Genomic DNA, 12,754 nt, shown 5'->3' on the forward strand with positions numbered 1-12,754 from the left:
ATTTTTACCCTCTGTATTTCAGACATAGTAAATATGAAGTAAACAATTATAAAACTCTAGCTCTTGTCCTCTGTCCAAGCTCACTTTTGTAAATTCATTATTCTCAGTCCAAATCACCCAACTACATTTTCAGACATAGTAAATAAAACCCAGTTCAGTTATCAAGTTTCAACTCTTGTGCCCCAGCTTAGTTCATTTGTGCAAGTTCTTTATTTTCCAACTAAATCACCTGAGATTTAAGATCACCTTATTTCTAACGTAGTAAAATTAATCTGGACATTAGCCTTAGATCATCAGACATAAATATATTCGATCAAGTCCGTCTCCAGCCTAACTCTTATCCGAGTACACACATAACCCCAACCTGTATAATTATCTTTCACCCCCTCCCACCTTCCTCCATCTCATCCAAGTCTCATAAATTTAAATGTAGCTGTTAATTTGCCTTCTTTCCCCGTTCATAGCATATTCTCTGTAAGTTCAGATCTGTACTTAGTCTTACATATTCTCTAGTTCTTTCCCATTTTATACAAGACTTAAACAACTATTACCGTCTCCTCTATCTTATTTAAACATGAGTCATATGTAAATATACCCGACTCTTTCCATCCATTACAAGTCCTAGCTTGTTCACCGCCCAACTCACTACGCTATTTCTACTTTACATGTTGTAGCATGTTTTCCGCTCATCTTGGTACCAACCCTTACAATCTCTCTCTCATTCCTTTACATGTCTCAGCATGTTCGCCTCGCATCTTACTACGCTGTCTACTTTACATGTTGTAGCATGTATTACTGTGTCCCATATCTTATTTAAACATGAGTCATATGTAAATATACCCGACTCCTTCCATCCATTACAAGTCCTAGCTTGTTCACCGCCCAACTCACTACACTGTCTACTTTACATGTTGTAGCATGTTTTCCGCACATCTTGATACCATCCCTTACAATCTCTCAATCCTTTACACATCCCAACTTTCAACCCTTTCTTACAATTTTCCCCCATCCCTCCGCTACATGTTCTTACCCGTTCATTACAGTCCACTACATATTCTCTAATCATCTCTGTACTAATTCTCAAAACTAGTTGTTTCTGTCATTTTAGTAAGTAAGTAGATCATCGTTATTAACAACAACAACAACAGTAACATTACTAATTCACAGTAAGTTACTACTGAGCATTTAGCAGTTATCCATTTTCAAAATAAGGTCAATATAAATCATTCTAAGACATCTTCGTACAATTAAAGATACTTGCCTGTGCACTAAGTCATTACTTACAGTAGCATCTTAAGGCATTGTTTTCGTAACTCAGTTTTATTAAACATACACCTTCATTAGTCAAAGGAAAACTTTTCAAGTCATTGTATTCAATATTTCCGTTAAACTTACTACATCATGTCATTATTCGGTTTCATAATTAAGTACTTGTTTCAGTCCTCCAATGTAATAAGCAAATTATTCTATTTAGGATAAAGAAATCTTATTTAGAAGAGACATTAAGTTTATTACAACATTTAACGCATACAGTTATTCTTAGTAGTTATACAGGTATTCAAGAAATCATAAGTGTTCAAGAAGCAATCATATACAAGTATTCTTAGTAGTTATACAAGTGTTCAAGAAAATCATATACAAGTGTTCTTAGTAGTTATACAAGTGTTCAAGAAAATCATATACAAGTGTTCTTAGTAGTTATACAAGTGTTCAAGAAAATCATATACAAGTGTTCTTAGTAGTTATACAAGTGTTCAAGAAAATCATATACAAGTGTTCTTAGTAGTTATACAAGTGTTCAAGAAGCAATCATATACAAGTGTTCTTAGTAGTTATACAAGTGTTCAAGAAAATCATATACAAGTGTTCTTAGTAGTTATACAAGTGTTCAAGAAAATCATATGCAAGTGTTCTTAGTAGTTATACAGGTATTCGTAGTAGTTATGCAATTATTCAAGAAATCATAAGTGTTCAAGAAGCAATTGGATTTATTATATATAAAATATTTCCTCTACAAATTGGACAGCATTTCAGAGCTAAAAGACAACCACTGCACGTCACCATATGTTTACATGGTAGTATTACAATATTTATATTTTTATCCATACAAACTCTGCATAAAATATCTTCTTCCCAAGATTGTTCTGTACAGTCCTTGTTTTCAACAGTGCTGTTACAAGTCTCCGGTAAAGTTTTCAATCCCAGATCTTCAGGCGTAACTTCTTGTTCCTCTTTATCATCGACTGCTTCATAAATTAAGTCCCGTACCCGTAAATAAATATCTGTTCCCTCTTGCATATACCTCAACACGATTTCTAGACATCTACTTTGTATAATAAAAGGTAATAAATCTCTGGATTCCTTAAGGTACTCACTTAAAGCATATCTTATACTCTCCACAGGTATTAATTTTTGATGAATCAGATGTTTGAACTTATCCATACCCTCCATTAAGATATTAATTAAATCATTGTCTATAGGTTTTATAGGTAATGGTATTGTCAATCTAGCATTCTTAACAAATTCCTTGCCCCTTGCAAGAATAATGTAAGCACATTCTGGACTACATCTCGCATGTAACGTCCAAGGATCATCTTCTGGTCTCCAATTTCGTATTCCACAGGCGCAGTGATAGCAGCAGACGTGGTCACTTATACCTGAAAACCATAAAACAATCCAGCATCATCTCGTTACTATCTTTTAACTAATATTCATTATTTCTTTACTTATAACTCTATTAAGTTTAAAATAGTTAAAACACTTCATACCACAGTAAAAAAAAACAGCTTCTGCCAGCTCATGAGAAGTTTGCTTGACGCTTCCAGGCCATGTCATATCAAATGTCTCTAGGCGACATTTATAAGTTACCAATCCTGGATTCAGCGATTTCCTAAATTTTATCAATCCCAGATCTTCCTTAGGAGGAGCACCACCTAAAAAATATAACGTAGTTACGTAAATTATTCTTTAGAAGAATAAGAAGTATCTATTTAAGCAATCAAGTTTTGTACAGAGTATATAAGACTGGTATAAGAATACATCATAAGAATATATACTTACTACTATCACTTATTTTCTTATTTCCCAGTTCTATTTTATGGGAAACAAATTCCAGTCCATATTTGAAAGCTATCTCAGACACCTCTAAAGAAACATTGTCACTCCTCTTGCCTCTAATAAAGGCACAGTCTTGATTAATGATCTTATGACGTCTTCTGGGGCTATCACCAACAATCCATGCACCTACTATACAATAACAAAATGCACACAAACAGTAATCACTATTGCGAAGGTAATAGAACCCATCTTCAACTAAGTCAATAGGGTTTAACCACTTAACGGGCCAATCCACAAATGTTTGTAGTCTAACTCCTGCACATTTAAGGCTTTCTATACTGTAAAACTTCCTGGCACACAAAGGATCCATCGTGTGAGGGCAGCACTAACTATTAGAGTAGGATAAGCAATTATATATATCCCTAAAATAAGTATCGTACATCGCTACATATTTAACAGTTTCCCCATTTATAATAGACAGTAATTTCCTCTAAATACTTCTCTATTTAAAAATCCTTAAAGTTTCATAATTAAATAAAGCTCTTATATAAATACTTAGTAAACTACTTTCATTATTTATTAGACTTATTAGAAAAATACATCACTTTGGCAATCTCGCTAAAAGTATACTGTTACGTCATTATTCGTAGCTGCCGTACATAATGATAGATATATATATAATTTAGTAGTAAATTCTTATTTAATCTAATTAAAAATATATGCTTAAAGCATCTATATCCTAAAATGAAATATACTATTAGTTATAATGTCATATATAATATTATTCTAAGGTAACAAAAATCCTTATTAATATATTCAAATAAGTGGTAACTTTTACATTTCCCCCAATATAAGAGCGCGGACCTCACATTAGGGATATTATTACGACTATCTGTATCGTATCTACTACCTTACGAGGAAGAAACACCACACCCTCCACACCCAGTTGCTGGCTACACACCCAGTTGATGCCTCTGCGCCCAGTTGCTGGCTACACCCCCAGTTGATGCCTCCACACCCAGTTGCTGGCTACACACCCAGTTGATGCCTCCACACCCAGTTGCTGGCTACACACCCAGTTGATGCCTCAACACCCAGTTGCTGGCTACACACCCAGTTGATGCCTCTGCACCCAGTTGCTGGCTACACACCCAGTTGATGCCTCCACACCCAGTTGCTGGCTACACCCCCAGTTGATGCCTAAACACCCAGTTGCTGGCTACACCCCCAGTTGATGCCTCCACACCCAGTTGCTGGCTACACACCCAGTTGATGCCTCTGCACCCAGTTGCTGGCTACACCCCCAGTTGATGCCTCCACACCCAGTTGCTGGCTACACACCCAGTTGATGCCTCTGCACCCAGTTGCTGGCTACACCCCCAGTTGATGCCTCCACACCCAGTTGCTGGCTACACCCCCAGTTGATGCCTCTGCACCCAGTTGCTGGCTACACCCCCAGTTGATGCCTCCACACCCAGTTGCTGGCTACACCCCCTATTGATGCCTCTCCACCCAGTTGCTGGCTACACACCCAGTTGATGCCTCCACACCCAGTTGCTGGCTACACACCCAGTTGATGCCTTTGCACCCAGTTGCTGGCTACACCCCCAGTTGATGCCTCCACACCCAGTTGCTGGCTACACACCCAGTTGATGCCTCTGCGCCCAGTTGCTGGCTACACCCCCAGTTGATGCCTCCACACCCAGTTGCTGGCTACACACCCAGTTGATGCCTCCACACCCAGTTGCTGGCTACACACCCAGTTGATGCCTCCACACCCTGTTGCTGGCTACACACCCAGTTGATGCATCTGCACCCAGTTGCTGGCTACACACCCAGTTGATGCCTCCACACCCAGTTGCTGGCTACACCCCCAGTTGATGCCTCCACACCCAGTTGCTGGCTACACCCCCAGTTGATGCCTCCACACCCAGTTGCTGGCTACACACCCAGTTGATGCCTCTGCACCCAGTTGCTGGCTACACCCCCAGTTGATGCCTCCACACCCAGTTGCTGGCTACACCCCCAGTTGATGCCTCGGCGCCCAGTTGCTGGCTACACCCCAGTTGATGCCTCTGCACCCAGTTGCTGGCTACACCCCCAGTTGATGCCTCAACACCCAGTTGCTGGCTACACCCCCCAGTTGATGCCTCTCCACCCAGTTGCTGGCTACACCCCCAGTTGATGCCTCTGCACCCAGTTGCTGGCTACACACCCAGTTGATGCCTCCACACCCAGTTGCTGGCTACACCCCCAGTTGATGCCTCTGCACCCAGTTGCTGGCTACACCCCCAGTTGATACCTCTGCACCCAGTTGCTAGCTACACACCCAGTTGATGCCTCTGCACCCAGTTGCTGGCTACACACCCAGTTGATGCCTCCACACCCAGTTGCTGGCTACACACCCAGTTGATGCCTCCACACCCAGTTGCTGGCTACACACCCAGTTGATGCCTCCACACCCAGTTGCTGGCTACACACCCAGTTGATGCCTCCACACCCAGTTGCTGGCTACACCCCCAGTTGATGCCTCTCCACCCTGTTGCTGGCTACACCCCCAGTTGATGCCTCCACACCCAGTTGCTGGCTACACACCCAGTTAATGCCTCTGCACCCAGTTGCTGGCTACACCCCCAGTTGATGCCTCCACACCCAGTTGCTGGCTACACCCCCTGTTGATGCCTCTCCACCCTGTTGCTGGCTACACCCCCAGTTGATGCCTCCACACCCAGTTGCTGGCTACACACCCAGTTGATGCCTCCACACCCAGTTGCTGGCTACACACCCAGTTGAAGCCTCTACACCCAGTTGATGCCTCCACACCCAGTTGATGCCTCCACACCCAGTTGATGCCTCCTCACCCAGTTGATGCCTCCACACCCAATTGATGCCTCCACACCCAGTTGATGCCTCTACACTAAGTTGATGCCTCCACACCCAGTTGATGCCTCCACACCCAGTTGATGCCTCCACACCCAGTTGATGCCTCCACACCCAGTTGATGCCTCCACACCCAATTGATGCCTCCACACCCAGTTGATGCCTCTGCACCAAGTTGCTGTCTCTACACCCAGTTGATGCCTCCACACCCAGTTGATGCCTCTGCAGCCAGTTGCTGGCTACACCCCCAGTTGATGCCTCCACACCCAGTTGCTGGCTACACACCCAGTTGATGCCTCCACACCCAGTTGCTGGCTACACACCCAGTTGATGCCTCTGCACCCAGTTGCTGGCTACACCCCCAGTTGATGCCTCCACACCCAGTTGCTGGCTACACACCCAGTTGATGCCTCTGCGCCCAGTTGCTGGCTACACCCCCAGTTGATGCCTCCAGACCCAGTTGCTGGCTACACACCCAGTTGATGCCTCCACACCCAGTTGCTGGCTACACACCCAGTTGATGCCTCCACACCCAGTTGCTGGCTACACACCCAGTTGATGCCTCTGCACATAGTTGCTGGCTACACACCCAGTTGATGCCTCCACACCCAGTTGCTGGCTACACCCCCAGTTGATGCCTCCACACCCAGTTGCTGGCTACACCCCCAGTTGATGCCTCCACACCCAGTTGCTGGCTACACACCCAGTTGATGCCTCCACACCCAGTTGCTGGCTACACACCCAGTTGATGCCTCCACACCCAGTTGCTGGCTACACACCCAGTTGATGCCTCTGCACATAGTTGCTGGCTACACACCCAGTTGATGCCTCCACACCCAGTTGCTGGCTACACCCCCAGTTGATGCCTCCACACCCAGTTGCTGGCTACACCCCCAGTTGATGCCTCCACACCCAGTTGCTGGCTACACACCCAGTTGATGCCTCTGCACCCAGTTGCTGGCTACATCCCCAGTTGATGCCTCCACACCCAGTTGCTGGCTACACCCCCAGTTGATGCCTCTGCGCCCAGTTGCTGGCTACACCCCCAGTTGATGCCTCTGCACCCAGTTGCTGGCTACACCCCCAGTTGATGCCTCCACACCCAGTTGCTGGCTACACCCCCAGTTGATGCCTCTCCACCCAGTTGCTGGCTACACACCCAGTTGATGCCTCCACACCCAGTTGCTGGCTACACACCCAGTTGATGCCTCCACACCCAGTTGCTGGCTACACACCCAGTTGATGCCTCCACACTCAGTTGCTGGCTACACACCCAGTTGATGCCTCCACACCCAGTTGCTGGCTACACCCCCAGTTGATGCCTCTCCACCCTGTTGCTGGCTACACCCCCAGTTGATGCCTCCACACCCAGTTGCTGGCTACACACCCAGTTGATGCCTCCACACCCAGTAGCTGGCTACACCCCCAGTTGATGCCTCTCCACCCTGTTGCTGGCTACACCCCCAGTTGATGCCTCCACACCCAGTTGCTGGCTACACACCCAGTTGATGCCTCTGCACCCAGTTGCTGGCTACACCCCCAGTTGATGCCTCCACACCCAGTTGCTGGCTACACCCCCAGTTGATGCCTCTCCACCCTGTTGCTGGCTACACCCCCAGTTGATGCCTCCACACCCAGTTGCTGGCTACACACCCAGTTGATGCCTCCACACCCAGTTGCTGGCTACACACCCAGTTGATGCCTCCACACCCAGTTGATGCCTCCACACCCAGTTGATGCCTCCACACCCAGTTGATGCCTCCACACCCAGTTGATGCCTCCACACCCAATTGATGCCTCTACACCAAGTTGCTATCTCTACACCCAGTTGATGCCTCCACACCCAGTTGATGCCTCTGCACCCAGTTGCTGGCTACACACCCAGTTGATGCCTCCACACCCAGTTGCTGGCTACACACCCAGTTGATGCCTCTACACCCAGTTGATGCCTCCACACCCAGTTGATGCCTCCACACCCAGTTGATGCCTCCACATGCAATTGATGCCTCCACACCCAGTTGATGCCTCTACACCAAGTTGCTGTCTCTACACCCAGTTGATGCCTCCACACCCAGTTGATGCCTCTGCACCCAGTTGCTGGCTACACCCCCAGTTGATGCCTCTACACCCAGTTGATGCCTCCACACCCAGTTGATGCCTCCACACCCAATTGATGCCTCCACACCCAGTTGATGCCTCTACACTAAGTTGATGCCTCCACACCCAGTTGATGCCTCCACACCCAGTTGATGCCTCCACACCCAGTTGATGCCTCCACACCCAGTTGATGCCTCCACACCCAATTGATGCCTCCACACCCAGTTGATGCCTCTGCACCAAGTTGCTGTCTCTACACCCAGTTGATGCCTCCACACCCAGTTGATGCCTCTGCAGCCAGTTGCTGGCTACACCCCCAGTTGATGCCTCCACACCCAGTTGCTGGCTACACACCCAGTTGATGCCTCCACACCCAGTTGCTGGCTACACACCCAGTTGATGCCTCTGCACCCAGTTGCTGGCTACACCCCCAGTTGATGCCTCCACACCCAGTTGCTGGCTACACACCCAGTTGATGCCTCTGCGCCCAGTTGCTGGCTACACCCCCAGTTGATGCCTCCAGACCCAGTTGCTGGCTACACACCCAGTTGATGCCTCCACACCCAGTTGCTGGCTACACACCCAGTTGATGCCTCCACACCCAGTTGCTGGCTACACACCCAGTTGATGCCTCTGCACATAGTTGCTGGCTACACACCCAGTTGATGCCTCCACACCCAGTTGCTGGCTACACCCCCAGTTGATGCCTTCACACCCAGTTGCTGGCTACACCCCCAGTTGATGCCTCCACACCCAGTTGCTGGCTACACACCCAGTTGATGCCTCCACACCCAGTTGCTGGCTACACACCCAGTTGATGCCTCCACACCCAGTTGCTGGCTACACACCCAGTTGATGCCTCTGCACATAGTTGCTGGCTACACACCCAGTTGATGCCTCCACACCCAGTTGCTGGCTACACCCCCAGTTGATGCCTCCACACCCAGTTGCTGGCTACACCCCCAGTTGATGCCTCCACACCCAGTTGCTGGCTACACACCCAGTTGATGCCTCTGCACCCAGTTGCTGGCTACATCCCCAGTTGATGCCTCCACACCCAGTTGCTGGCTACACCCCCAGTTGATGCCTCTGCGCCCAGTTGCTGGCTACACCCCCAGTTGATGCCTCTGCACCCAGTTGCTGGCTACACCCCCAGTTGATGCCTCCACACCCAGTTGCTGGCTACACCCCCAGTTGATGCCTCTCCACCCAGTTGCTGGCTACACACCCAGTTGATGCCTCCACACCCAGTTGCTGGCTACACACCCAGTTGATGCCTCCACACCCAGTTGCTGGCTACACACCCAGTTGATGCCTCCACACTCAGTTGCTGGCTACACACCCAGTTGATGCCTCCACACCCAGTTGCTGGCTACACCCCCAGTTGATGCCTCTCCACCCTGTTGCTGGCTACACCCCCAGTTGATGCCTCCACACCCAGTTGCTGGCTACACACCCAGTTGATGCCTCTGCACCCAGTTGCTGGCTACACCCCCAGTTGATGCCTCCACACCCAGTTGCTGGCTACACCCCCAGTTGATGCCTCTCCACCCTGTTGCGGGCTACACCCCCAGTAGATGCCTCCACACCCAGTTGCTGGCTACACACCCAGTTGATGCCTCCACACCCAGTTGCTGGCTACACACCCAGTTGATGCCTCTACACCCAGTTGATGCCTCCACACCCAGTTGATGCCTCCACACCCAGTTGATGCATCCACACCCAGTTGATGCCTCCTCACCCAATTGATGCCTCCACACCCAGTTGATGCCTCTACACCCAGTTGATGCCTCCACACCCAGTTGATGCCTCCACACCCAGTTGATGCCTCCACACCCAGTTGATGCCTCCACACCCAGTTGATGCCTCCACACCCAGTTGATGCCTCCACACCCAATTGATGCCTCTACACCAAGTTGCTATCTCTACACCCAGTTGATGCCTCCACACCCAGTTGATGCCTCTGCACCCAGTTGCTGGCTACACACCCAGTTGATGCCTCCACACCCAGTTGCTGGCTACACACCCAGTTGATGCCTCTACACCCAGTTGATGCCTCCACACCCAGTTGATGCCTCCACACCCAGTTGATGCCTCCACATGCAATTGATGCCTCCACACCCAGTTGATGCCTCTACACCAAGTTGCTGTCTCTACACCCAGTTGATGCCTCCACACCCAGTTGATGCCTCTGCACCCAGTTGCTGGCTACACCCCCAGTTGATGCCTCTACACCCAGTTGATGCCTCCACACCCAGTTGATGCCTCCACACCCAATTAATGCCTCCACACCCAGTTGATGCCTCCACACCCAGTTGATGCCTCTACACCAAGTTGCTGTCTCTACACCCAGTTGATGCCTCCACACCCAGTTGATGCCTCTGCACCCAGTTGCTGGCTACACCCCCAGTTGATGCCTCCACACCCAGTTGCTGGCTACACACCCAGTTGATGCCTCCACCCCCAGTTGCTGGCTACACACCCAGTTGATGCCTCTGCACCCAGTTGCTGGCTACACCCCCAGTTGATGCCTCCACACCCAGTTGCTGGCTACACACCCAGTTGATGCCTCTGCGCCCAGTTGCTGGCTACACCCCCAGTTGATGCCTCCACACCCAGTTGCTGGCTACACACCCAGTTGATGCCTCCACACCCAGTTACTGGCTACACACCCAGTTGATGCCTCCACACCCAGTTGCTGGCTACACACCCAGTTGATGCCTCTGCACCCAGTTGCTGGCTACACACCCAGTTGATGCCTCCACACCCAGTTGCTGGCTACACCCCCAGTTGATGCCTCGACACCCAGTTGCTGGCTACACCCCCAGTTGATGCCTCTGCGCCCAGTTGCTGGCTACACCCCCAGTTGATGCCTCCACACCACCCAGTTGCTGGCTACACACCCAGTTGATGCCTCTGCACCCAGTTGCTGGCTACACCCCCAGTTGATGCCTCCACACCCAGTTGCTGGCTACACACCCAGTTGATGCCTCTGCACCCAGTTGCTGGCTACACCCCCAGTTGATGCCTCCACACCCCGTTGCTGGCTACACCCCCAGTTGATGCCTCTGCGCCCAGTTGCTGGCTACACCCCCAGTTGATGCCTCTGCACCCAGTTGCTGGCTACACCGCCAGTTGATGCCTCCACACCCAGGTGCTGGCTACACCCCCAGTTGATGCCTCTCCACCCAGTTGCTGGCTACACACCCAGTTGATGCCTCCACACCCAGTTGCTGGCTACACACCCAGTTGATGCCTCCACACCCAGTTGCTGGCTACACACCCAGTTGATGCCTCCACACCCAGTTGCTGGCTACACACCCAGTTGATGCCTCCACACCCAGTTGCTGGCTACACCCCCAGTTGATGCCTCTCCACCCTGTTGCTGGCTACACCGCCAGTTGATGCCTCCACACCCAGTTGCTGGCTACACACCCAGTTGATGCCTCTGCACCCAGTTGCTGGCTACACCCCCAGTTGATGCCTCCACACCCTGTTGCTGGCTACACCCCCAGTTGATGCCTCTCCACCCTGTTGCTGGCTACACCCCCAGTTGATGCCTCCACACCCAGTTGCTGGCTACACACCCAGTTGATGCCTCCACACCCAGTTGCTGGCTACACCCCCAGTTGATGCCTCTCCACCCTGTTGCTGGCTACACCCCCAGTTGATGCCTCCACACCCAGTTGCTGGCTACACACCCAGTTGATGCCTCTGCACCCAGATGCTGGCTACACCCCCAGTTGATGCCTCCACACCCAGTTGCTGGCTACACCCCCAGTTGATGCCTCTCCACCCTGTTGCTGGCTACACCCCCAGTTGATGCCTCCACACCCAGTTGCTGGCTACACACCCAGTTGATGCCTCCACACCCAGTTGCTGGCTACACACCCAGTTGATGCCTCTACACCCAGTTGATGCCTCCACACCCAGTTGATGCCACCACGCCCAGTTGATGCCTCCACACCCAGTTGATGCCTCCACACCCAATTGATGCCTCCACACCCAGTTGATGCCTCTACACCCAGTTGATGCCTCCACACCCAGTTGATGCCTCTACACCCAGTTGATGCCTCCACACCCAGTTGATGCCTCCACACCCAGTTGATGCCTCCACACCCAGTTGATGCCTCCACACCCAATTGATGCCTCTACACCAATTTGCGGTCTCTACACCCAGTTGATGCCTCCATACCCAGTTGATGCCTCTGCACCCAGTTGCTGGCTACACACCCAGTTGATGCCTCCACACCCAGTTGCTGGCTACACACCCAGTTGATGCCTCTACACCCAGTTGATGCCTCCACACCCAGTTGATGCCTCCACACCCAATTGATGCCTCCACACCCAGTTGATGCCTCTACACCACGTTGCTGTCTCTACACCCAGTTGATGCCTCCACACCCAGTTGATGCCTCTGCACCCAGTTGCTGGCTACACCCCCAGTTGATGCCTCTACACCCAGTTGATGCCTCCACACCCAGTTGATGCCTCCACGCCCAATTGATGTCTCCACACCCAGTTGATGCCTCTACACCAAGTTGTTGTCTCTACACCCAGTTGATGCCTCCACACCCAGTTGATGCCTCTGCACCCAGTTGCTGGCTACACCCCCAGTTGATGAATCCACACCCAGTTGATGCCTCCACACCCAGTTGATGCCTCTACACCCAATTGATGCCTCCACACCCAGTTGATGCCTCAACACCCAATTGATGCC

General features: G+C 50.2%; 1 protein-coding gene across 1 annotated transcript; it reads right to left on the minus strand.

The window, feature by feature from the left end:
- Positions 1-1,897: 1,897 nt before the first annotated feature.
- LOC138361670 (baculoviral IAP repeat-containing protein 8-like) lies at positions 1,898-3,447 on the minus strand. Its single transcript, XM_069320879.1, has 3 exons — positions 3,061-3,447; positions 2,769-2,933; positions 1,898-2,657 (listed from the first exon to the last, which is right to left on the minus strand). Exons 1-3 carry the CDS (start codon positions 3,425-3,427, stop codon positions 1,972-1,974), a joined length of 1,218 nt encoding a protein of 405 aa, XP_069176980.1. The 5' UTR covers positions 3,428-3,447; the 3' UTR covers positions 1,898-1,971.
- Between the last annotated feature and the right edge of the window lie 9,307 nt (positions 3,448-12,754).

The sequence above is a fragment of the Procambarus clarkii genome, unplaced genomic scaffold (assembly GCF_040958095.1).
Source record: "Procambarus clarkii isolate CNS0578487 unplaced genomic scaffold, FALCON_Pclarkii_2.0 HiC_scaffold_593, whole genome shotgun sequence".
Classification (NCBI taxonomy): domain Eukaryota; kingdom Metazoa; phylum Arthropoda; class Malacostraca; order Decapoda; family Cambaridae; genus Procambarus; species Procambarus clarkii.

Bases quoted from the DNA above. Each gene is read 5' to 3' on its own strand.
- LOC138361670 (XM_069320879.1), bottom strand. From the start codon at position 3,427: ATGGATCCTTTGTGTGCCAGGAAGTTTTACAGTATAGAAAGCCTTAAA. The intron at 2,934-3,060 runs GTAAGTATATAT...TATATTTTTTAG, and splicing joins TAAGAAAATAAGTGATAGTA to GTGGTGCTCCTCCTAAGGAA. The intron at 2,658-2,768 runs GTATGAAGTGTT...TATGGTTTTCAG, and splicing joins AGCTGTTTTTTTTTACTGTG to GTATAAGTGACCACGTCTGC.